We start from the raw sequence: 26,973 nt of genomic DNA, 5'->3' as shown, positions 1-26,973 counted from the left end.
GCTCGGAGGGGGAGAGCTCTGTTCCACAGAACAGACTCTCGTGTAGATGGAGGCAATTCATTTTGCAAATGGGCCATATGAGAAACTCAAAAGGTTGCCATGCGCCAGGTTAAAGTCTGAACCACAGATTTGATGAATATTGTTTTTATTCATTCATTAATTAATTTTCTGAACCGCACTATCCTCACTAGGGTTGAAAGGGGTGCTGGAGCCTAAACCAGGCTGTCTTCGGGCAGTCGGCGGCGGATTTTAATGTATTGGAGAAAAAAAAGCATGTCTCGTTTCAATGAAGTATAACGCCTAGATATGGTGCATGTTGTTTTATTTGGAAATAGAAAAAAAAAAAAAAAAAAAACAATTACGTTGTGTACGATAGCACTCCTTGTAATTTGTAATTATTTCCAATAAAACATCATTTATGCAATGTCTCGATTGCAATTCAGACAAACCAAAAATTTAGTGAGGCTTTAAATAATCAGTGTTTATTTTGGGTTGATCAAATGATTAAAATAAATAAATAATCACAATTTGATCAGAAGATGACTTGCATTTTTACAGTAAGGCCACGCCATAAAAATTGCATCATGTGGGATAATTTAAGCCCTTTAAATTATTCTAATCAATAATATTAAACACATGTTTCCAACATCTTTTAGGTATACCATTTTGAGATTCGCCTCTTGCAATTTCCGTGCCCTATCCTCCAGCCTTTTGGCAAGCACTGCCAGTTCTGTGTTCTTCCTCCTGAGCCGCCTGACCTTCTCCTCCGTTTCTGGAACACTGCTCTTCCGCTAAACAAATTACACACAACACCTACAGTCAATGGTAACTACACACAAAAAAAATTAAGCATAGTATTTACAACATATTCAGTTTCAGTCCAACGTCATGAAAATCAGCTGTTGCTTTGAAACTTACCAACAGGCAATTTTCCTCTCTCAGTATGCTGCATGTCTTTTTAAGCTCATCCAAAGCTCGCAAGAGTTCAAAGTTCTGCCGTACCAGAAACCGGTAGTCTGCACCACTCTGGAACAAAAACCATTCAATAAATATTGACACACAAGAATCACAAGTGACCTATTTATTGATTAAATGTTAATGATTTTCAGTTAGGATACTCTCAGCATAACTGGAAGAAGAGCTTTGCATCAGTGTCCCAGACAGAAAGAACCAAGGAATAAAATCTTGTTGAAAAAAAAAAAAAAAGAATCATCCTATTGGATTGATTTGCACAACATAATCATACCTGTGTTTTGAAGCACTCCAAAAGCCCCCCCCCCCCCTCTCTCTCTCTCTCTCTCTCTCTCTCTCTCTCTCTCTCTCTCTCTCTCTCTCTCCATCATCTCCCCCCCTCTCTCTACGAGTGTCATTTCAAATCTCCTCTTGCATTTATCACTCATTGACTTTGGGTGTCTGACACTGAGCAGGGTGGGGGTCTGCTTTAAACAGCAAGAGGACAAAGAGCCCATAACAGGCTGCTTTTGTCCCCCCTGGATTTGAAAGCCAAGTACACCAACATCCTCTGCAAGCACCTCCGAGGTTTGCAGTAAATAATAAATAAAGAGATAAAATAGGCTTACTGGGAACAGTTTTAGAGTAATTATCCTGCGCAGTGCCAAAAAAGCAATGTATATTTATTTGAAATTAAAGGACTGTCATTTTAGGTAATATAGTAATAAAGTATAGACTGGTGAAGTATTGGTCAGGTGGTGGTGGTGATCATATATTCAATTAAAACAACACAGTCTGGAAGGAAAGACACAATGACACCATTTGATTTGAAATTATATGAACAACCGTGAAAATACAAAAAATGATGTTGCATTTTGCATCTCTATGACAGGCCGAGGAGCCCGTCTCATATCAAGCACGCTATTGGCAAACACAATTTTCAAAAACCATGATCACGGCTGCATCGATATCTTTCACTGTAACCTATGCAGGTATCACTAGGTAATATTATAGCACTACTGCTAATTGAAAAGATTCAGAAATCACGAAAGTACAGAACTAAAATGTTGTACATACTGTCACTAGGCATTTGCTATTGACATTGTGGAGTCTCAAACATGAAAGAGTCAGTATTTATAAAATTCTGATATTAAACAGAGGTTTCGAAATAGTAGACTGAATTAAAAAGGGATGAAGGGCAGGAGGATATATTTCCAAATGCATACACAGGATATTCCATTAAATACAACATGATATTGAAGTGATTGCATATGCATGCAACAAAAAATCAGTTCATGGCCTCCAACCCTAGAGACCATCTATATGCTTTGTAACCAGACAGCTGGACAGTGGGGTGACTTGGGGGCTGCTGAGATAAATGGTCTCAAGAACAGCCTCACCTTCATGTATCAATTATTCATTCAGTAATATGTAAATATGCAGCAACCATGTGGAAATACAACCATTTAGAATCAGTGATGGAAAACAGTGTGTGTGTGCGTGTGTGTGTGTGTGTGTGTGTGTGTGTGTGTGTGACTTAATGCAACAATTACACAGTGGATGTTGTTTATCTCTAAGTCACACATTAAAAAAAAGATCCAGGTAACTACTATCACAAACTATGCATCTTTTTTCAACGTGATTTGAGGTGGATGGATCAAAGGAAGCAAAGGAATGACAAAGTCTAATAATGAGGTCTGAGTCAAGAGTGCTCCAATTCCGACTATCCCACTGGTGCAAAATATTAGGTCGCTTTGGAGATGCAGTGCTGGCATTAGTGTCTTTCGCTAACGGGTTTACACTTTTGAGCGACATGGTGTGCATTTCACCCATCTGGTAAAAGCTGACTTTGATGAATAACTTATCGTATGGAAGCCACTTTTGAAACGCTACTTGAGCTGCAAGGCAATCGAGAATAGAATGGCCGTTGCAAAGAAAATACTTTTGACAGTTATAATATTTGTAACTATTGCTCAAATGAGCGACAAAGGCACAAAGAACTATCAGAATTACCTGCCCACAAAGACAACAAGGTCCCTATCATGCAAAAGACTGTAACCTGCCATGATCTTCACACACAAAAAACGGGGTGGCCAGACAGATGTTGATCACAGAAAACCACAGTCAACATGCTTCTTTTTAATCACAGTTTTTTTTCTTGCATCAATGAAGAAATTGCATTGCTTATTTTATTCACAACTCAACAGTAGTCGAACACTGAAACCCTGAACAATTTGGTCTTATTCATTAAAAAAAAATCGCAATTGAGTTAGAATCTTGTGTCTTTTTCCATCAAGAATGTTGTCGTACTCCCGAAAGGGACAATCAGTACAGTTGGAGGCCTGTTAGAGCCTCGATCCCCCTTTTTAACCCATTAAACATTCTAATCCTATATAGTTTTTGGAAATGTTCACATTTTACTTTATTCTGTACAATGCCTGCTCTTCAATAACCTTCATCATCAAAACTGTGATGCTAGCAAATGCTACGATGAAAACAACAAGTCATGGTACATTGCATGCAAAAAATTTAAATTGACAGGTTCCGATTGAAAAGCAAATATGGCCCATCCATGGCAGGAGGCCCCCAAGACTAATTTAGAATGGCCCATTCCCAGTGCGTGGGATAACAGATGTTCAATGAGTCAATAAATGCGTGATTGGCAAAGTCTGCAACATACATTTTATGTTGACATAACACAGCAACTGAACTTAATTGCTCGTCATGCATTAATATTATCAAGAAAACACAAAAATTACATACCTTGTGTTTTCCTTCTGTTTCAAAACCATTTAGGTTTTCAGACAGTGAGTGGTGTCTTTTTCCTAATAATGATGCTGAAGGGATATTAGCAGAGGCGGTCAAGGGTTTGTCGGAGTGTCCTGGATCCTTGTCTCTCTGGTCTTCTGATTTCCTTAATGCTTGTGGAGTTTGTTGTAAAATGTGGGTCTCCTGTCGACACTGCATATTATTTACATGTGTAGATGTCTGCTCAGGTGGCTTTGGTTGAGTCCACAGATCGTACATCACTCTCAGTTAACCACAGAGGACAGATCATGAAAAAAAAAAAAACTTTTGTGAAAAAGTCTATGAGCGGACATCTTTTTCACGGCCTTTTAAATATGGAAAAAACTAAGGAAAGTTCACCATGGTCAGCAAGTCAAAAATATGTAAATAAATAAAATAAAACAACATGAAAGGTCGTAATGCCTGTTTCAAATCATTTAAAGACACATTTGTTGTCAAGGGCCATGTCCTTCTCTGAGTAATGACATCTCACAAAACGAGGCCAGTGCCCTCAAAAAACATCTGACAACATTTACTCTATTTCAAATGCCAAAGAGTTCCGTTCATTATCCTGACACTCCAAATGCTCTTTGTATGGACAAACTTGAGCTTTCAAGTAACACCATGCTACTCATAAATATTCTCCATCCATGCCTTACCGCCGTCATCGTTGGCCAGTTTGCAACACCCAGAAAAAAAACAAAACCGCACAGTGGCAATGTTGCATGTCATGTTGAAGCAAGACATACAGGCCCCAAGATAGAACCGCAAAAAATAATACAAAATTACAAAAATGCAAGATTAATCCAAATAAAAGGTCCCCACTGCAATGCCCCTGTAAAACGGAGATGTCCGTGGTACTCCAGCTCTTCCTCTGATACTATGAGCCCAACGAGGCTGCTTCTTGCTTTCAGCCAGATGTGAAAAAACGCGACAGGCTGCGTCTCATGTTGTTTCTGGCACCATAAAGGTGAAGAAAAGGGATGGTTGGAAAAATTGAGCATATGAAACAGGGGTTGTCATTGAGAAGAGGGGGGTAGGGAAGACTTCCTCAGCATCCTATCACAAATAGGCAGGCATTCAGTCAGTGCCCAATCATAACGGCGACTATGTCTCGTTTCCATGGAGATGACGCTGGAATGATGTTGGCTCCCTATTGATTGTTCAAGAGGCAACATGGGCCGCAACATGGGGAGGCTGCATGAGACGCACAGTTAAGCAAGCGGAACCAATGTGAATGTGCGGTCGCAGTTTTCCACTTGTAAAACAAGCCTGACAAGATGCTGAGAGTACCTGATTTTAAATAAATTGAATCGAACAGGAAAGTCTCTTTATTTGACAGTTTGCTTCCTCACTTAAAAAGCACTGCATGGAATGTGCTGCCCTGGGTAACATAGTGTCTCAGCACATTTGAGGTAACTGATCAAATTTGAAGTAACTTTTTTTCGGGATTATTTGTAATGAGCGATTATGGGTTCAATTATATATTGCAATATTTTATAACAACAATGAAGACCGATTTAGTGTCACATCGCTTGTGTCTGTCCTAATTCAAAGACACGACCTTTGATTTTTAGCTACGGTAAGTTTATGTTCTCATTGATTATTTAAATTTTTGGTTATTTTTTGGTTTTTGTTTTGGGACAATGTCACCAGGGTCATTTTGATAATGCAAAATTCAAATATCATCATAGAACCAGTTACATGGTGCAGATATTCCGCAATAACAGAGTCACATAACTAACTAATCATGCTTTTATTGAGTGTTTTCTTTCATACTGGTGTGGCTTAACACAATATGCACATGGCCTTGACAAATCTGCAATGTCAAATTTGACAACTTAACTTCAACCATAACTTCAAGTAGACGCAATAAGATTAAGTCCCCTCTATCCACATATAGGTCAAGCCAATTAAACGAGATACCCAAACTTGTGAGTCTGGTTCAAAGTAGCTCGCTGGCACATAAATAGACAGTTAGCAACACTGCTCTTCCCGGCTGTGGACAGAACTTCAGTTCGAAAAACACTACAAATCCAACAAGCACCATCAAAAGTCAATTAAATGCACGCTGGACTTCAAGCCACTTCTTTCAAAACTGATTGTTTTTGTTGGTCTCTGTTGTCCTTTCGTCATTATGTACCATGCCAACAATATGTAACATTTTTTGCTTTGACTTTCCCCAATCACCTCATTACCACCACTGTCAACCACCCGATGTGAAAGTACCAAATCTCCATTAATTTAAAGGACAACCGACGTCACTTTTTTGTTTCTTAACTGACATCAGAAAAACGTTTTACAGCATCTAAAATACCCAAAACACGCAGTATGCAAAATATGCAAAAAATTGAGCTGTGAATTGGGCATTTTCAGAAAGTCCCGCCCCCAGTTCGTGACGTCACGCCAAGACGTCTTGCATTGCTGGAGAATCAAAACAATGGCTTCAGATTAGGAGAATATGCTTTCTTGTTACACATCCAGTTATGAATATGATTCAAATAGTTCTGAAGAGGAAAGCATATATGTTTGCAATTGATTAAAGAAGTCCTTCCGTGTCATTTTGAGGCATCTGGACTGCAATGTAGCATCCCAGAAAAGAGGCAGAAAATGGCGACCAAGCTTCCTGTGAGGAATTAATCAGGCCGTTTCCACAGGCTGATAAATTCCTTATATGGAGCTTGGTCACCCTCTTCTGGCTCCTTTTGATGCAACATGACGAGTCTTAAAACGTAAAATGCTATATATGCGGTGGAATCTTTGTAAAATACGCTCAGTAGAAGTCATTTGAAGCCATTTTACAAATTATGGACACAACTTGTCCGGAGGCGTCGGTTGTCCTTTAAGTCAACTCTTGCAGTACTCTATTAATCATCCGCTGCCATTCATAAATTTATAAAGGAATTGAAACGTATGATGTGGAGCGCCATTCCCGAATTTGCCGATAAAGTGCTGGTCAGACCTCTATCAATGTTTTTTTCCCCCTCAATGAGGGCGCAATGTCAGCGTTTTGTTACAGTTTCAGTTGTTAAAGCGCGATATAAATCAATATTGTTGTATTGGATTTTGTACAGCCGCCCCCATTTCAAGCTCAGATAATTCCAGGCCCATGTAACATATGAATTAACTCTTTTTCTGATGAAAGAAGAGAGTCTAAGGTTTCTTCAACTGAATTGAATGTTTATTTAGTCCTACAACTGTGATTCCTGGAATTGGAATGACAATGACCAAAAAACCTACTGGAGTGGACACATTTTTGCCCAAAGCTGGCAGTGAATGAGTTAAGACTGGAGCGAGATGTACTTAAAAAATATCAGCCTCCAGACATCTCACGTGTTTTCATTTCACAATGCACACTAATATTCAATCAACTGTTGTGTAATGCTGTACTTGTGATCACAAGACTACTGCTTTAGGTGCCTGAGGATTATTTTCAATAACTGCCACTTTATCTTCCGTTCTATTCATTGGTATCAAAAAACAATATTGACACACCTCATTTGATCAGCCAAACACAGGTGACTTGACCCATCAGTTCCATCAAGCTAACTATTTTCTGGGATGATCCCTTTTGAATTGAGAGAGGGTTGAAGCCAGACAACCGCTTGTATTCAGAGTCACATCATCTCTCGGTGTGAAATTAACCCATTATTTGTAATGCTTCATCTCATTTGATCATGACCTTAGGGACAATCATGTGATTTGAATATGCTTCGAAATAAGTGCTGCCTATGAGGGGAAAGATGCTCAAGCGCCCAAACCCACAATTATCACATATGTACTTTCAAGATCAATACAGAGGGAATTTGAGCCACTTCTCTTGGGTCCAACATCAGAGACCTGTGGCATCAATGTTTTTTTTCCAGGATGAATGGCCCAATAATTACTTAGTCGAAAATCTTGTAAAAAACATTTGTCAATGTGCATATTTTGAGGCCCAAAAACTAGATTTCAAATACAATTCATAGTTGCCCATGTGGTGAACAGGTCATTTTATACAAACACAGAACATTAAAATAGATACAGTTCAATCAGGAAACTTACCGCCATATTCCCGTCCATGCATTTGGTGGGAGGGAACTCATCTGACCCAGTAAACGGTGTGTAGTAGGTGGTCTGGTCGTTGCGCTGTGCATGAGAAGTGTTATGAGGGTGACAAATTTTGCTCCAACAGGTGTCTGCTGCTACACACGTGGTATGGCCGTTATCTAAACACAAGTCACTGCTTGCTGCCTGCTGTACCAGCTGGTCCTGTTTGGTTTTGATCTTGGAGGAACAAACAATTTTGGATCCACGCAGCAAGGTCCTTGAGTGGTTTAGATGAGGAAGAATATGGTTAACGTTGCTGCCATCTTCGGTGAACTGTCGCAAAAGCTGTCGTTTGTGCAGAAAATCTTGGTGGGTGTCGAGCAGTTGACAGAGGACGATGGCTTTTTCCAGCTCCAATTCCCGTCTATGCAATTTATAGTCTCCCTGCTCACTATTTATTTTTCCAGAAAGCATTAGCAGCAGCTGCTCCAGATTCAGCCGAGTTTCGCCTGTGGAGCTGCCTGCCTCAATGTTGTTGTATCGCCCACTGTCTTTAAAGAGACACCGCAACCTGTTTGAGTATCTGTTTTTTCGGCACGCGTGTCTGGAAGTCACCTCCTGCAAAGGCTCCTGTGGTCCCCGTGAGTGTCTTATCTCCACAGAGAAGGCCTGCTCTGTTCGTTCCTCTTCCACTTCCAAAACAGCATGTAGAGTTTCTAGCTCTGGTCCATGGTTTGTCAGGTCCTGGCATGATTTCTTGGATGATAATAGCAGAATGTTATGACTGTCTTTTCTCATTGTTCCAGTCACAGCACAGGTGACACAGTCACCTTTAAAGAGTGTATCACAAAGTACGTGCAGTTGGGCGATGGACAGTTTATTTCAGACATGCAGCATGCAGTTGTCAGACCAGGACACTGGAATGATGAGACAGAGAAGGATGTATCGTACGGAAAATGGTATGACAAGAAATAGCACAGTTATGGTCTAGCAATAGATTATATGGTGGGTGTTAAAACAACGTGACCTCTGACTGCACACATAATGACATTATCCAACCCAAGAGCTATTCTACCTTTACAAATGACCCAATACTTGAAATGAATTGATTTAGACCATTAAGGTCAGTTTTGAATATGAAACACATGAGGTGGGTAAAATTAATCTGGATCTGTCAGGACCATTTCTTTTGACCTTTTTGCTTTCAGAATTTGCATCTGAAAATTGTTCCACCCGGCGTTCATGGCATGAGGAGTAAGAAAGCCAATCTCTTAATGGGAATTCAAATCCAGCTAAACTTGTATTTTGGACAATGTTACTGTTTTCTTTTTTTTATTTTGGCCGTTGATTCAACTACGGCAAACTTCGAACTAATGTTAATCTATGAATGCAACAAGTGATAACGTAAGTAAGAACGGAAAAACAACAAATAAAAAAAACAATTACAAGAAATTTGTCAGCATCATCAGCGCGATGATCACCAGTGCGATCGTAAACTATGCGTCCGCACCCAGGCGTGAAAGCTTCGAACTTGAGTCTATTATGGCTTATTAGAAGTCTGCTATTTAATTAGCTTACTTGTGTAGGTAACGATACATTCGGATAAACCATTTGATTTGCTAAATTAAATCACACGAGAACAGCACTGGTCCTAGGTAAATTAGGACCTGGATTCGCTGTGACTTGGTAAATTTAATGCGTTTATGAGCCAACGTTAGATAGAATTGTCCTGGCTGCGACTTCAACCAAACTTACCTCATAGCGGATACGAACATTGCAACGTTACTTTGCTTTCACGTGACCACAATAGTTCCAAAAGGACTGCGATCAAACCAGCCTCCACTCGCAACCAAAAGGTTCTTGGAGCAATCATGCAACAGGGAGTTTGTTTATCCGTAAAGAACGCGTCACCCGCCCCGGCTGTCCAGAAGGGGTGCTGCATTCGCGTACCCTGCGGCGTTTGACCATTATATATTTATTACCAACGAACATGAAGGCAACATAAATTTCGCCAACGCGTGTTGAATAAGGACCACTAGTACAATTATAAGCACACGGTGTCGAATATTCCAATACAAATACGAAAGCATTGTGATTTTGGATTCGGGGTTTTCTGGTACACTCACATAACACGAACTTGGTGACTTTAACCCTCATGTTACGTTGGGAAAAAAATCGTGGTGATTATGTTGTGGGTCATTCTTCCCCGTATGTAAAACTCCACCCAAAAGAGTCAAATAATAGGTGACGTCAGCAACAACTTTTTCTGAGATGTTATAAAGTAACAGTACTTGAAAAGACAGACAACATATTTTATATCCCATTGGGATATTTTAGAACTGTTTTGAAGAAAGGAAAAGTCAAGGTTATCTTGTGCTTTAGTCAACACAAAAATGGAAACGAGTAAAATTCCCATGTCAATTCGAGCCCTCAGGACTCCAATGTAGCGTCCCAAAAAAGATGGCGCCCAAGCTGTGTTGGAAATGGGCTGATTTGTCTGCTGGGAATTTGTGTCAACTAGTATCAAATAGTAGTCTTGGTGCAACACACAACGATTCACCATCGCGTTATTCATGTGTTTTCCTTCTAATATCGCCATCAACACGGATCAACACAGTTTTCAGACCAAACAAAGTACCCAAAATGCATTGTGTGTCGCTTTCTCGGTCAGGGGCATTCCAGACGTGACGTCACATCAGGCATCATCATCAACTGGAAAACAAGACTTCCTGAATATTCAGCGAGAGTCTTAAAACGTAAAATATAGCTCTATGCCGTGGAATCTTTGTAAAATACGCTCAGTAGAAGTCATTTAAAGTGATTTCACAAATTATGGACACTTGTCTGGGGGTGTCGGTTGTCCTTAAAGGCTGTGTTTGAAATCAAGACAATGATTGACCGCCTCAGAGTGTTCTGAATTAACTTCCCAAAGGGAAGGCATATTAGTTAACGCGCTGATTTTTTCTCTACACTGAAAGTGTCTAAAACATGCCACCAAAAATATGATGACACAACCACTTCAAGTCTTCATTGATCGACAGCCTAGGGAATTCTGATGGTTCAGAGGTATACAGTGGCCAGGGATGGCCAAGGTCACACCCCCCTGTCCCATGGGAAAATGTCAGTCAAATATGATTTTAACATTGGATACTGTAGTACATTATTACACTCTTTGATTCTCTGATGAAAGTTCTTTTAAAGTATTAACTGCATTGTAACTGGCGGGTATGTTGTCATTGGTTGCCATGAAAACAAAAATATAATTTATTTGGTCTTGTTTTTCTGTAAAAGTGTTTAACATTTCCATGCAAACCTTCATATCTATGTTTTTTTTTAAATCGTCTTCAATACTTTATTTCTAATGTTTTGTCATTATCACTTCCGCTTCCGTGTCATGTGCTTCGATGTACCAGAGTAATCGCTAGAGACAGAACAAGAGTAATCGCAAGAGAGAGACAGAACGAGAGTAACTGCTAGAGAGAGAGAACGACAGTCTATAGCATGGGTGGGCAAAGTTTTTTGCTTGGGGGGCCACATTCATTCCACAAATTCGACAGGCTGGCTGGTTCAGCACAAAATACGGTCCATATCCCAAAAACTGCATCTGTTTTTCAGTCCATATAAAACATCATCAGAAAAAAACCATTCAGATATGAACATACTTTTATTAATGAGAAAAGTGAAACAACAACGGTACAATATGTCCGGTATCAACGTCCAAATATATTCATGACATACAAGTGTTACAACACAAGCAACAAAGTGTTATATTGCCCAAAAACTGCAGCGTGCAGTACACGTTTATAAAAATCTATACAAAATATTTATACAGAATATCACATCATTCGGACTATTTGCTACGAAACGAGATGAGTAAGAGATCTGGTGGTTTTCTTTCCATGCCCATCTATAGATCCCTGAGATCACCACACATGACAGCGTTGCTCAGCTCATGTCATGCACAAACATTTGAAGCAAGCCAGGGAACGCTTCAGTTTTCAATTGTTGTTAACATGATCACAGTCAAATCATTCTCATCCTTGTTTTTTTAAAGTCTCCTAAATGTAAGATGATCTGACTGGAAGTATCTCCTGAATGTTTCATACTTTGTAAACAGCTTTGAATAATCAGATACATCTCACTTCCTATTCCGCGTAATTACTGTTCTTTGTTTGAATATCACAATCTGGAAGTGTCTTGGAGAGGTGGCGATGGTGTTCCTGACTGGGTTATTCAACAACATCTTAGATGGTGAACAGATGCCTGAAGAATGGAGACGAAGTGTACTCGTGCCCATTTTTAAGAAGAAAGGAGATGTGCAGAGTTGTACTAACTACAGAGGAATAAAGTTGATGAGCCATACAATGAAACTTTGGGAAAGAGTAGTTGAAGCAAGACTAAGAGCAGAAGTGAACATTTGTGAGCAGCAGTATGGATTCATGCCAAAAAAGAGTACGACAGTGTTTGCTTTAAGAATGCTGATAGAGAAGTACAGAGAAGGTCAGAAGGAATTGCATTGTGTCTTTGTAGATCTGGAGAAAGCGTATGACAGGGTGCCTAGAGAAGAGCTGTGGCATTGCATGAGGAAGTCTGGAATGACAGAAAAGTATGTCAGAGCGGTGCAAGACATGTATCATGACTGTAAGACAGTTGTGAGGTGTGCTGTCGGTATGACTGAGGAATTCAAGGTGGAGGTGGGACTCCACCAGGGGTCAGCTCTGAGCCCCTTCTTATTTGCTATGGTGATGGACAGGCTGACAGAAGATGTTAGACAAGAATCTCCTTGGACCATGATGTTTGCAGATGACATTGTGATCTGTAGCGAGAACGGGGAGCAGGTGGCGGAGAAACTAGAGACGTGGAGATATGCCCTGGAAAGGAGAGGAATGAAGATCAGTCGCAGCAAGACGGAATATAGGTGTGTGAATGAGAGGGATCCAAGTGCAAGAGTGATGCTACAGGGGGAAGAGATAAAGAAGGTGGATGATTTTAAGTACTTGGGGTCAACTGTCCAGAGCAATGGAGAGTGTGGAAAAGAGGTGAAGAAGCGTGTCCAGGCAGGCTGGAGCGGCTGGAGAAAAATGTCAGGTGTGATGTGTGATGGAAGGGTTTCAGTTAGGATGAAAGGAAAAGTGTATAAAACAGTGTTGAGACAAGCCATGATGTTTGGACTGGAGACAGTGCCACTGAAGAAAAGACAGGAAGCAGAGCTGGAGGTAGCAGAGATGAAGATGTTGAGGTTTTCTTTGGGAGTGACCAGGTTGGATAGGATCAGGAATGAGTACATTAGAGGGACAACTCATATTAGAGGCTTTGAAGATAAAGTCATAGAGGCCAGACTGAGATGGTTTGGACATGTCCAGAGGAGAGAGAGTGACTATATCGGGAGAAGGATGCTGAGCCTTGAACTGCCAGGCAGGAGACCGAGAGGAAGACCGAAGAGGAGGTTTATGGATGTGGTCAAAGAGGACATGAAGGTAGCTGGTGTGCGAGAAGAGGATGCACAAAACCGGGATAGATGGAGGACATTGATTCGCTGTGGCGACCCCTGAAGGGAAAAGCCGAAAGGAAAAGAAGAAGAAGTTTGAATGTCACGATCTACATGATGTAAATGTAAATTAACACAATTAAAAACCTTCGCAATTCCAGTAAAACTCACTCCAATCAAGAGTCACTTGCATGTCACCGTTTTAATGCGTATACTGTATATTTTTTAAACCTAGTTTGGAAATTCCTGTTTGTCAGAGGTGGTAAATAAGTTTTCTTCCTCGATTTATCACTCTCTCCCCCTCCCTCCCTGTCTTCTGCAACTCCAAGTAACACCTGACATTTAAATGCTTGGCATTACAAGTCCAAATGAAATGAATATCGTTAATCACATGAAACCTCAGTTGTGTACCAACCTTTGGCGGGCCGGATTTAAAAGACCAAGGGGACCGCGGGCCGCAGTCTGCCCACCTTTGTTCTAAAGTCTACGTCGTCAAAGTTTATCTACTTTCAGTTCATAAGGTGCACACGGTACGTTATTAATTTGCTTATTTACTGTATGTCTTCTCGAACTTATTGTAATGTTAATTGTTGTTTGTAAATGTCCTTTCGTTTTCACGGTGTTCCAAGCGTTCCACAATAAACGTTTGTGACATTAGTACGAAGCGTCATCCTTGACCGGGGTAGATACATGCATATTTCAATAATACAAAAAATATATGAAGAAAGGAACATTCAGTCCTTATGTGGATCATCAATCAAAATCAGTATTTTCACACCCTAGTAAGCAAAAAAACATTTCCAAGAAGTCATTGTTTATCTTACTATCCACAGTTATGCCATCATGAAACCAAATTCACACCCATACCAATATTACACATGCATTCATCGTACAAATCGGAAGACAGAAAAATAAAAAGAGACATATAAAATTGTGAAGGGATTTACAAAATGATGTTGGCTGTCTGTGACAGTTGATTACTGATTGACCATTTGCTAAAGTCTGCACTTTAAAAAAATGGCAGATCAGCAAAGCGTTGCTGTTTTTTTTACTCAGATTGCTGCTTGATTACGAGTGAAATTATTGTTATTTATTATTGTTCTGGATATGCATTCATTTTATTTAAAGAAACCTCAAATGTGGATGCTATGATCAAGATTGACTGGTGCACCCCTCACCCCTGAACATGTTCTGGCTCAGCCCAGGAGTACAAAGTGCGCATATGGACAACCTTATGTTTGAAGATGATGTTTGTAATGGAAAATCCCTAATGAGCACAGAAAAAAACGGACAAAACCCGCTCAGGTTCAAGAAGGGAGCCTGTTCCACTCACTCAATCTCATACAGTTACTCACTCCATTTCATTGCTCATGTGAGCAATTACGAGTGAGTCCCCTTTTCCGGTATTTAATCAATAGCTTGCGTTCATACAGCGTAAGTGATGTTAATGTCACAAATCATCAACTTTCTTCAGATAACTGAAAGTCAGTTTGTAAAATGTAGTTTTGAGAATTATTCAGCTTGAAGCCACAGCCACCGGCCCCATCACGCCCATACTGTACATCAACATGCCAAAAAAAAAAAAAGACACACCCGCCACAGGATCTGAACAGCCGTCTCCCAATGGGATTGTACAGAAGCGAGTGGGACATGACTATCAGAGAGCTTTGCCTGAAACAGGAGATGCAAGGATACCAATGAAGCTTTAGCTTTCTTTGTTATTGGTTTTCCGCCCCTACTTTTTAAAGATAGGCGGGTACATAACATGATGAGCATGATACAATGATGAGCTATTTATTGTTTTGTGTAATCTCTGTCACTGAAGCCGGATAGTCTGAGAGAGCCGAGGAGATGAAAGATCTAAGAGCTACTACTTAGACAAAGTCAGATTGATGAGACCAGGAATTGGGATGCTAAGGAAACTATGATATTCCTCAAAGAATTTTTCAGGTGGACTTCCATTTAATTTTATTAATTTTTATGACTATTAAAAAAATTCGAGTGACACCAAATATTCTCACAAAAGGTATGTTCTTTAAATTACTACATTTTGGCTTACAATTATGAAAGTTGAGACAAGAACAAGGATACGTTCACATAAACCCTGCTTTGCACAGAACTACATTCAAATACATGTAGCTTTCTGTATAACAATACATTTAAATCTAATGTGATGTGGTGGTTCAATATCCATTTAAGAATGTTAGTAGTTTGTTAAAATTCTGCAATATTTACCATTCAATTGTTGTCTTTCCTCCATGTGAGTCAATAAAAAGAAATTCAACTTTGCATTTTTGTTTTAATTTATGTAATACATGTATATGATGAATTATTTTTGTAAATGAAAATTGGTGTTATTCTTAAGCTACAATTTGGCACTTATGATATTTATCAGCTCTTTCTCAGGACTGGGCATTGGGAAGAGAGGGGAATCACATGTTGACACAAAAGGCAACATTATTCCCTTGTGGATTCATATTATATCCTATTGTGAAGGGAGAATTTTCCTCTTTGATCGCTGAACAATTGTTCCAAAGTTGCAAATGGTTCGTTTGAATCGGGAAGTGACACAACAGTGGATATTCAAAATGGAGTTACATAAAAAAAATTGTCCTGCCGAACAAACGTATTGCTGAAAATGAACTCATTCACGAATTTATTTGGTAATTAAAAATATGACTTACAGCGCCATTCCCGAATGTGTTTGGGTTTTTTTCAAGCTTCGGTGCCGATAAAGCGCTGGTCATGGCCTCTGTCAATGTTTTTTTCCTTCCCACAAGGGGGCTAGCATTTCACTTTCTTCTATGTTAGTGCTTGTTGCAGCTTCAGCTGTTGTTAAAGCGTTATATAAACAGCCCCCCTCATTCCAAGCTCATATAACTCCAGAGCCATATAATTTAGGAATTAACTTTTTCTGGTGAAAGAAGAGTGTCTAAGGATTCTAACGCTCCATTGAATGTGTGCAGTCCAAAAACTCAATATTTAGTCGGTCCTGGAATTCAAGTGACTATGACAAAAACCCTGGCACTGGAATGGACGTATTTTTGCATGTTTGGCAGTGAATGAGTTATATGCATTCAATGTGCCACATGGCCTTTTCCCACACTTCCATTGCATAATCTGGCAAAAACAAAGTACATTGAACTTTATAAAACTAGCGGCTAATTGTGTCTTCCGATCGTTCAAATTATACCTTAGCTGAGCGAAACAGTGGCTAAAGATTCTAACATGCAGCCTGCCTTCCTCCTGTCGTCCAGAAGATGAGAGGCACCTCTGCGGTGTCATCAGGTGCTGAAGTGTTTTAATGACAGATTACAGGAAGCAGTGTTAGTCCTGACGATGGGGGCCATAGAAAGCAGAAATGTCTTTTTGTGCCCCGTGGGCCCGGAATGTCCACTATCTCATGGGGCCAATATCAAATTCTCCTCTCATCATCCACTCATACACATTCCTGTGTAAGGTCAGGGGGAAATCTACGAAAGAAAAAAAGCAATTCCCCAAAAGAGACACGACACATGGGAAATTCAAAACACAGACGTTATCTATTTCCAGTGATCCTATTTCCAAATGACTTGCTAACTTCCATTGTGTTCTCTCCTCGTACTATATAGATCGGTTTGATTTTGTTTCAGTCACAGTTTGTAACCATTTCAACTTCCATGAAAACATTGAACGTGCTATTTGAACAATAGTTATTCATCACGTTAGACGAATGTTCTCTTCCATCCCCCCTCCCAGCCCCGCCTTGTGCTATCTACCTCCGATTACTGAGTGATTGTCTGTGAATCCCAAAATTCTTTGTCTCAAGGGAATCCCCCTCTACAGTGAAAACCACAACACGGGTGACAGCTGCCCTCCCTCCGCCCGCCCTCCATCCTTGGGAAAACGATTAAACCAAATGTTAGCAACCATTCCACACCCCGTTGTTTTTCAAAATGGACGAAGGGAGCATTGTGATTTCAAACCACACTTTACTACAAGTCTGTGGACCATTTTGCAAAACGGCATCAATACCGACTACCGCTGCAGGCTCATTTGGTAACACAATCCAATACTATAATTAGGCTACACTGTAACGAGGCCACAAAGACGTGGTTGTTTGTTGTATGATATGCATTGCTCGGTGTGTTGATTTGTAAGACGGAAAGTATATTCGTGTTTTGCAGGCGGATGGTTATTTAATCAGCCATGCGAGCGCAGCGTGTTGTGGAGAGCCTATGCAAGTGCTGGAACCCGACTATCTGTCTCGTGGTGACCATGGTGGGATCTCTTGTTTTAGTGGCTCTCAGTGTGCTGTTGCGATTAGGTGAGTACAAGGGTTTAAGTACTCGATGTGCATTAAGCCCAATTTTGTTCATGCTAAATCACGGTTTTATATAGTATCAGTATGTTGTAATATCAAGAATACTTTTTCCACACAGTGACCGGTAGCTTTCAATACTTTTTACTGCCTTAATAATACAATGACAGATATAAAAACTGTCCTTTACAGTATGTTGACTTGAATGATTTTTGTCTGTAATTTCTATTTGTTTGATGTTTGAGTTTTCCCGGCCGCAAATGCTTGTTTTTCACATGCAACATAACATTACTCCCTTTGTCCACATGTTGGCATTAAAGATGTTGAACTGTTTCTGTCAATCCGATAGTAGTAAATGGTAACATATCTTCACCAGTTTATATTTTGTGTCATTTATTTTTGGTTTTCTGAATCCGAATGGACTGTGAATGTGCCGCACTCTGTTTACAGGGGACATCAAAATAAATAGACGAACTGCACCCAGTAAGTAATGATGAATTGCTGGTTTCTGATCTTGACAAAAGTCTTCTTTTTCTTTCACCTTTCCTCTGATTTTGATTAAAGTGACAATTAGAAAGTATGGACGATTAACTCATCTACTGCCAGATGATGTAAAAATATGTGTCCACACCAGTTTTTGTCATTTTCATTCAAATTGCAGGACCCACCGAATATTGAGTTTTACGACTACACAATCATTTAATGCAGCGTAAGAAAATTTACTGTCTTCTTTTATCAGAAAAAAAAATGAGTTAATTCCTAAGTTATGTGGGTCTGGAGCTTTCTGAGCTTGAAATTGGGGCAACTGTACATAATGCAAATGCTGGCCTCTCGTGGGAGGGAAAAACATTGCCAGTGGTCTGAGTGCAGCTTGATTCACACCCTGCCGCAAGAAAAAACATAACCCAAACAAATTCGGGAATGGCGGTCCACATCATGCTTTACAATTCCCGAATAAATTTGGGAATGGCAGTGAATATGTTTAAAAGAATCACGGAGCACTAAAGAGGAAACTACTTTTCCCATCTACTCTTTACACCTATGCAATTTGAATACTCCGACTAATCCCATGTGTAATCCAAATTTCACTGTACAAAGGAAAAGGGAGAAGTCTGACAAATGACCTCATGTGAGTATAATGTTTAGAAATATGCCTCTCAAGTCTTTGTGAGGTGTTGAAACCAAAGAAAAGTCTTCGGCGTTGCTTCTTGTTGGCGGATGCAACCAAAACAAACACAAGGTGTCATGTAGAGGTGTTGGCTCAGTCCTGTTTACAAACTTGGAAATTTGACGGGTGACTTCCACCTAATCCAGAATTTGCTCATGTGTTCACTGATTCACTTCTTGTCCTGATTGTCTTGGTTTTTTTTTTTTTAGCCAGTGACCTTCAATTCCCAGTGAGGAAGAATTACCAAAGTAAGTTTGGGCGTCCATTCACAAAAAAAATATAATAACATTGGCAATGGGCAGTTTGGAGAACCTCTTTGTGGCCAGATAAACCCTTTGGTGGGAAATGACAAAGTATTGAGTAGATATTTTAAATGACAACCGACGTCACTTTTTTGTTATTTTAACTAACATCAGAAATACGTTTGATAGCATCTAAAATACCCAAAACACGCAGTATGATATTTTTAGTCAAATGCAAAACACCAATAAAAATGATTTAAAGTGTCCAAAATCTGCAAAAAATTGAGCTGCGAATTGGGCATTTTCAGAAAGTCCCGCCCCCAGTTCGTGACGTCACGCCAAGACGTCTTGCATTGCTGGAGAATCAAAACAATGGCTTCAGATTCGGCGAAAATGCTTTCTTGTTACACATCCAGTTATGAATATGATTCAAATAGTTCTGAAGAGGAAAGCATACATGTTTGCAATCGATTAAAGAATTTATTCCATGCCATTTTGAGGCAACATTGGGGCAACAATGGATCATCAGAAAAGAGGCACAAAATGGCGACCTCCAGTGGCCACCGCCGCTTCCACAGGCTGATAAATTCCTTATATGGAGCTTGGACTCCCTCTTCTGGCGGCTTTTTGGTGCAACACGGTTCTCAGACCAAACATGCATAGCAAAATACATTGACGTGATGGAAGCACGCTACAATGCGTCTTTTTTACGGTCAGGGGGCGGTCCTTTCATGACGTCACGTACGGACTCATCACCAACTCAAAAAGAAGACTTCCTAAATATTCAGAGCGAGTCTTAAAACGTAAAATATAGCTCTATGCGGTGGAATCTTATTAAAATACGCTCAGTAGAAGTCATTTGACGCCATTTTACAAATTATGGACACAACTTGTCCGGAGACGTCCGTTGTCCTTTAAGTCTCTGTATGATCGAGCATGGGCACATTTTACTGAGTTGGAAGAATCATAATAAATAAATAGATGGAAGTCATCAATGTCGTCTTTTTTTTTCTGCTTTTTTTTTTTTTTTTTGTCCAAAGTACGACTGGCGAATGGGCTGAACAGGTGTGAGGGCCGCTTGGAAGTCTACTTCAATGATGACTGGGGCACAGTGTGCGACGACGACTGGGACATTTTGGATGCCCAAGTCGTGTGTCAACAGCTGGATTGCGGAGTGGCCGTGGCTATGGACAGCAACTCAAAATACGGGCAAGCCTTTATACCCATTGTGCTGGATAATGTGGACTGTGAGGGGAGTGAAACAAACCTTGGTCACTGTGACAGTCTGGGCTGGGGCGTCCACAACTGTTACCACTATGAGGATGTGGCGATCAAATGTCGAGGTAAAACGTTCTCATAAAGAATTTAACCAGGGTGGTGTTGAAGCATCATTCATCCGTAAGAAGAAAATCTGACTACTCTAATGCTTAATTCTGTGTGTGCGTGTTTTTTTTCTCTCTCTCTACTAGAACCACTGGTGGTAGGAGCAAAAGCTTCAGGAGATATTACAACACCACCTCCACAGAATGTAATCTTAGGTAAGTGCTCTCTCTATTTTATGGGATAAGTTGTAAAACCGATTGGTGCTTTTCCATTATTAGAACTACAGGGTATAAATTGCAATGCAGTGGGTGATCAGTCTTAGTGTGTCAAGTCAGACTGATGCAAAAAGGATGCTTTCTCCTTAAGACCGTTTTTGTCTGGTCTGGTGGAAATCAAATGATTTACCATACATTTTTGTATTATTAATTTATGTTCTAACCCTTTCATACATCCTCTAACCTAATAGTATCATTAGCTGTCCACTGTAGTATTGATATTTTTTTTGTTTTGGTATTGCATCTGATTATGTAACAGTTAACAAGAATATCCTTAAAATGGAACACAAAGGGAGAATGATTGCTATTTGGCACACATTTCCATATAAGTATCACAATATATGAATAGGTGGGGAAAAATACTTTTTACTATACCTTTACATTCCATTAGGGTCAACACGTAAATATTGGTCCTACTCTCGTCTCCACTATTCTGATGCATGAAGTTTGTGTTGCAATGGGAAAAGTCAGGTGTTCGCCATTCATCACTCTGGAGAAATAGATGACTCATAAGCTCCATCCCTATTGCTTACTAGGTTACCTTTCAAAAACATTACTTTGAGCCATAAATTTGACAAATGTCTGTGATAATCTTACCTACAGCAGATGATCCTATTGAACATCTCAAACATGAACCATTTTTGGGGGGTAAATTCCGTCATTTCATAAGTTTTTAGCTACGCCATTTGTTAAATCTTCATGAAAGGTATCCCCTCAATTAACATCTCGGTCTTTAGATGGCAGTGTACGTCTACTGGATGGAAAGGACTTCTGCCAGGGCCGTGTGGAAATCTACTATCAAGGACGGTGGGGGACAGTGTGCGATGACGATTGGGATGCAAGGGAGGCTGAGGTTGTTTGCCGGCAGTTAGGTTGTGGCCAAGTCGTTTCCGCTCACACCAACTCCTATTTTGGATACGGCACCGGCCATATTCTTCTGGACAACGTAAACTGCATGGGCGGTGAGGAGCAACTCGCTGAATGTACAAACCTTGGTTGGAGCAACCACAACTGTGGCCATCATGAAGATGCTGGGATCACCTGCTCTGGTACGTTATGCTGAATCTTGCATGCATACTTGAAGAAATATGCACCAGGTGTTGATTGCACTGTAAAATCAAATATTCCACATCAGACTTGATCTTAGTTTTACTCCCTGGTGCTTTCCACTATATTTGTGACTGCTTTATTTCCTGTACAGTATATGATAGTTGTCCAAGTAAGCGCTTTGTTTCAGCTTCAGCTGTTGTTAAAGCGCTATATAAATCCAATATGTATTGTATTGTATACATTTGGAACTAATTAAAGCGATATTCCAATATGTTGTTGTCTTTTATTATGAATCAAATTGTGTTTGAAGGTAAGATAACTTTTAACTCTAAAATGTTGTCTACTCAGGTACAGGACCCACCACAACTGTGCCTTCAGTTTACCCTTCCACTGGAAGTCAAAGGTCAACCCGCTCCACAAAGGAAATGGCAGGTATTGTTGTTTTCATATCACCTGCATGGGCATGACTTGAGCATTTTTTTTCTCTCTCTTGATGCCAAGACTTGACTGATACGTGTTGGCAATCAAAGACAATAAATGATTTTCATGGATTCTGCTTCATAAGGGGGCTCTTTGTTTTTTAAAAAAAGCAATCATGTTTGGTAGGAAAGTAGTTTTAACTAAAGTATACTCAACAAATAGAAATACCTCGGGCGACAAGGCAACGGCAAAAATGTTTCACGCACCATGGTGACAGAGGCAGCATGGTACAGCGGCCATATGCAAACTAATGAACACCCATTTAATTTAAAACAGATTCTTTACTTACAGACAGTGTATTGTAGGTGTTTCGAATACCTGACATGTCAGGTATTTGAAACACCTACAATAACTAAAGTATACTCAACAACAGTACTCAACAACAGTGTATTGTAGGTGTTTCGAATACCTGACATGTCAGGTATTTGAAACACCTACAATACACTGTCTGTAAGTAAAGAATCTGTTTTAAATTAGATATCAAGTAGACAGGATGAACTTAATACGACGATAATGAACACGCATTGTATCCAAAGTGGAATAATGAGTGCATTTATTCCATACGCATAAATTTTAATAATTAATAGTATCTAATTTTTGAAATATTATTCATTCATTTAATGAATGAAAAAATCCTAGTTCAGCGTGCAAGGCGTAAAGATGTGCACAGCTGTTAATTGACCAACAGGTGGCGACATTTCTCCCTCAGGTTTCTTATGCCACCAAGCCGGAAAACTGCAGCTGTATATTATTGTTCTCGTCATTTTTTTTCCAGTAACAAATGTTGATGTCACAGCTACAGACCGGAAAAGTATTTCAACCATTGCTCAGACAAAAGGTACTCATCAACCCGGTAACATGATGTGCTTAATTTTAACTGTACACTGTGAATGAGAAAAAAACATGTCTTAAAAAATTACTATAAATGTGTCTTTCTGTACAGATGTAATGGCTATTCGTGTGGTGGATGGATACGACACCTGCCAGGGTCGTGTAGAAGTGCAGTACAATGATGTATGGGGCACAGTGTGTGATGACGGCTGGGACATGGCCAATGCCATAGTGGTGTGTCGGCAGCTTGGCTGTGGCGTGGCTCTTGAAGTGAAATTGCAGGCCTATTATGGCTATGGTACAGGTCCCATCCTGTTGGACAATGTGCATTGTACTGGAGAAGAAACGCATCTTTCCATGTGCGCCCATTCTGGCTTGGGTCAACACAACTGTGGTCATCATGAGGATGCTGGAGTTACCTGTACACGTAAGGACTGACTATTTAACATGAGATCACTTGGGGTCAGTAGACCACATTAAGTTAAGAAAAGTAAATACACTACTGAGAATAGGCTTTGCCTACATATCCATCATGATGCTTTCACGTCCATGGAGGGCACATTTTAAATGTGTATTTGGCAAGCCCCCTCGCTGCCCATTTTTCAAACCCATCTCACAACTCACTTGTACTCTTTGGCATTGGACTCAGCATGATTCCGACTTGGTCTTGGTTTTACTCCCTGGTGCTTTCTACTATCATTTTCATTGCTTTGTTTCCTGTGTATGATAGCTGTCCATGTTAAGCACTTTGTTACAGCTTCAGTTGTTGTTAAAGCGCTATATAAATCAATATGTTTTGTATTTAAATATCATACTACAATGCTGAAACTGACAGTCAGATATCAATCCCAATCACTTTAGCATATTATACACTCTGACAAGCGGTACGGAAAATGGATGGATGGATAAAACACGAGCAATTGAAAATGACGCCATTGTGGAGTGAGTGTTCTATTTTCTTCTTTATACATTTAAAGATATCCATAACCTTGCCCCCCCATACCTTTCTGACCTTCTTCAAATGTCTATTCCTTCTCGTTCCATCAGATCCTCTTCCTCCCTCCACCTCTGTGTGCCCCGACTACCCGTCTCAGCACGTTGGGGTACAGAGCTTTCAGCTGCTTTGCCCCCAAACTCTGGAACTCACTTCCTCCCAACATCCCACCTTCAAATCCCATCTCAAAACCCACCTATTTAAAATTGCTTTTTCTGTGTAGCTCTATGTCTTGTTTCTATTTATACTTGTATTCTATTTGTCGTTGTCGTTGTTTTATTTATTATAGTATCTATGCTTGTCTATGACTGTAAAGTGTCCTTGAGAGCTTTGAAAGGCACTTAAATTAAAATGTATTATTATTATTATTTTTTCAAGCCCAGCACACAAGCTATTCAATTCTACACAGAGGCAGGTTAGACCGAGTGTTGGCATTTTCAGAGAAGTCCCACTTTGCCGCAGTCAGCGGGATGATTTAAAAACTACAATTACCATGGTGATAATAAGACTGCTGAAAATAAACTGGTTTCTACAAATGTTCAAAGGATTTGACACATTCAGGTCAACTATTTCTGAATGAAACAGCAGATCTGTTGTTTGCCTGTGAAGAAGCACACCACCTCCATCGCCATTAAATTCACAAAAATTAGAAAAGCCATCTAACTTGCGCCAAAAGACTGACTTCCAGCCACCAAATAGGCACGCATGCATGTCAAAGGAAATGCCCTTGCTAAGCCAAAATGGCCAGGACAGCACAACACCGGTTTGCCAAATTTCCAATCAGTCGCAAATAGGCTTGCACTGACTGGCAAGGGAAAAAATGTGGATGTTTTCACACTTGAAATTACAGCCCATACAGTACCAACTAACTAGCATTTACTGTATTTACATTCCACTCTCATTTAAGTTACAGTGTCAAATAATCAGCAAAGTAGGGATGTTTGTCAGTAATTATAAAATGCAGATAACATTGGCCTCTTTTTTCCCTCTCAGCGGTTACACCCTTCACTGATTTTAGCCATGACTTGAGAGCAACTGACGAGACAGCCTACGAGACTTCCACTAGCTCCACGCTATCTACTGAAGGCAAGTCGACATCATTTACACATTATCAGGAAAAGGCTATTTCAAGACTGTGTCGTCTTTCTACAGGAACACTCAGGCTGGTTGATGGTCAGCATAAATGTGAAGGTCGCCTGGAAATGTACCTACATTCTAGATGGGGAACAGTGTGTGATGATGCATGGGATATCCCTGATGCTAAAGTTGTTTGCCGTCAGCTTGGCTGTGGGGAGGCAATCGCAGCGTGGGGGGAAGCCCATTTTGGCCAAGGAAAAGGAACGATCCTATTGGACAATCTCAAGTGCAACGGTACAGAAGTCTCCCTGCGGAATTGCTCCCATATATCTTGGGATGTGCACAACTGTGACCACTCAGAAGATGCCGGTGTCACTTGCTCACTGTCATGATTTTAAAAGAACCACCCTTCCAGATTGGGTGAAATAGTAACACCAATACTGGACTTTTGTACAATATGTAAATAACAGCTATTGAATCGCAAAGGGAATATTCTGCTCCCGTCGGAATTCATGCACAACTTGTGACAGTATACAATGACACCTCAGAAATAGTAACTTCCAATGTCTTTAAAGCACTTTACAACTCGCTAGAGGTTGCAATTGTATGTAATGTAAATTTTTGACAATGGTTAAAATGCAAAAAAATATGTGGCTGGAGAATAATAATGACATTTAGCAAATTTTCCAGTGTATAAGGCGCACCCCAAAGCCTTGATTTTCTTCAAAAGATGACCCTGTGCCTTATACGCAGGTACGCCTTATATGTGAAACATTGAGCCACAATAGGTTTCGCAACTACTGTTAGCAGCCACCAACTTCATTTCCCCCTGTAGAAAAAGTAGTGCGTAACCCCAGCCTCTACTGTAGTGCCTTATACAGTAAAGTCTCGTTATATCGATATTCAAGGGAGTCCGAAAAAATATCGATATAACCGGGACCATCGATATATCCGACCCTGTTTGCATGTCATTTTCTCCGTGCGTGCAAAGAAATAGTATCGATATAACCGGGACTATCGATATATCCGATATCGATATAACGAGACTTTACTGTATTTAGAAAACCTTTCTATATTTATGTATTACAGTATATTTGGAAAGGTTTTTTTCGCTTATTGAAAGTGTGTCTTATATATGCAAAATTTTGAAAATACACCATTCATTGGGGGTGCGGCTTATACTCCGGTTCGTCTTATACACCAGTAAATCCAGTTCATGTAATACGTAACACAACATCAACAAGTCCGGTATTGTAGAATGAGAAAAGCACTAACTTGCCGCTTTTATTTCGACAGAGATTTGATAAAGAAAAGTTAGATTGTGTCAGCCATAAATTTGGTCTCAAATACAATGTCACCATAGCATACATTACTGCGTAAAATCCTACTAATGACAACAAATGGAACTCATAAAAGAATACAAAGGGAAAGAGGAACCCTAATAACAACACACCGGGAAAATATAACCATGCATGAATGAATGGCTTGTGAATATATTGTATCATCTCTTTTATGAAATCTCATACACATACGTCGATTGCAAAAGAATCCAAATATATCTTATTTTTTAGATTTACCACATGATCTTGTTGATGTTCTATTGAGTCACTGTTGTTTGTTCAGTCATAGAAGCATGCAGATATTTTATGAAGAATATTGAGTAGTGATCATTTTTTGTGGAGCATAGTTTGATTTCGTTACATGGTTAAAATAGATAAACTATTCCAACAGATAGTAGAATAAAGTGTTAAGGAAGAGTTACAATATCACTATCGAAACAGTAGTTCATTTGATTGAGATAGATGGGTTTGTCTATTTAATCTAAGAGATCAATCCATCAAGAGTGTAAATGTTATCCAGGGTTGAGTAGTAGAAACTAGTATTCAGGGTCAAACATCCTCCTCCCCAGTCACTTCATTCACCTCTTCCGGGGCATTCCCAGCCCAGTGGGGGTCTTCCCGTGCTCAGAGCATCTCAC

At 39.9% G+C, this 26,973-nt stretch overlaps 2 protein-coding genes across 2 annotated transcripts in view; one reads left to right on the top strand and one right to left on the bottom strand.

Annotated features, from left to right (window-relative positions):
* tspoap1 (TSPO associated protein 1) overlaps nucleotides 1–9,678 on the bottom strand; it is a 45,278-nt gene extending 35,600 nt beyond the window's left edge. Inside the window, 4 exon segments of the mRNA XM_089016585.1 lie at nucleotides 663–791; nucleotides 919–1,026; nucleotides 7,783–8,684; nucleotides 9,523–9,678. Coding sequence (XP_088872711.1) covers nucleotides 663–791; nucleotides 919–1,026; nucleotides 7,783–8,565 — 1,020 coding nt within the window. The 5' untranslated portion in view covers nucleotides 8,566–8,684; nucleotides 9,523–9,678.
* An 8,305-nt stretch (nucleotides 9,679–17,983) lies between these two features.
* On the top strand, nucleotides 17,984–26,622 carry ssc4d (scavenger receptor cysteine rich family member with 4 domains). The gene is made up of 9 exons (XM_089017047.1): nucleotides 17,984–18,038; nucleotides 18,933–18,971; nucleotides 20,006–20,308; nucleotides 20,435–20,503; nucleotides 21,301–21,612; nucleotides 21,962–22,045; nucleotides 22,869–22,931; nucleotides 23,037–23,351; nucleotides 24,912–26,622. The coding sequence occupies exons 1-9, from the start codon at nucleotides 17,984–17,986 to the stop codon at nucleotides 25,385–25,387; spliced, it is 1,716 nt and encodes a 571-aa protein (XP_088873173.1). The 3' UTR covers nucleotides 25,388–26,622.
* Nucleotides 26,623–26,973: the final 351 nt, after the last annotated feature.

Source organism: Hippocampus bargibanti, linkage group LG16 (assembly GCF_051943395.1).
Source record: "Hippocampus bargibanti isolate YZ-2025 linkage group LG16, ASM5194339v1, whole genome shotgun sequence".
Classification (NCBI taxonomy): Eukaryota; Metazoa; Chordata; class Actinopteri; order Syngnathiformes; family Syngnathidae; genus Hippocampus; species Hippocampus bargibanti.
This window is presented reverse-complemented; position numbering and strand designations above follow the sequence as displayed.

What these genes read in the sequence shown, in the direction of transcription:
- ssc4d (XM_089017047.1), top strand. Translation starts at nt 17,984, where the DNA reads ATGTGCCGCACTCTGTTTACAGGGGACATCAAAATAAATAGACGAACT. An exon ending in AAATAGACGAACTGCACCCA is followed by an intron (nt 18,039 to 18,932) that starts GTAAGTAATGAT and finishes TTTTTTTTTTAG; the next exon opens with CCAGTGACCTTCAATTCCCA. An exon ending in CTCCACAAAGGAAATGGCAG is followed by an intron (nt 22,046 to 22,868) that starts GTATTGTTGTTT and finishes TTTTTTTTCCAG; the next exon opens with TAACAAATGTTGATGTCACA.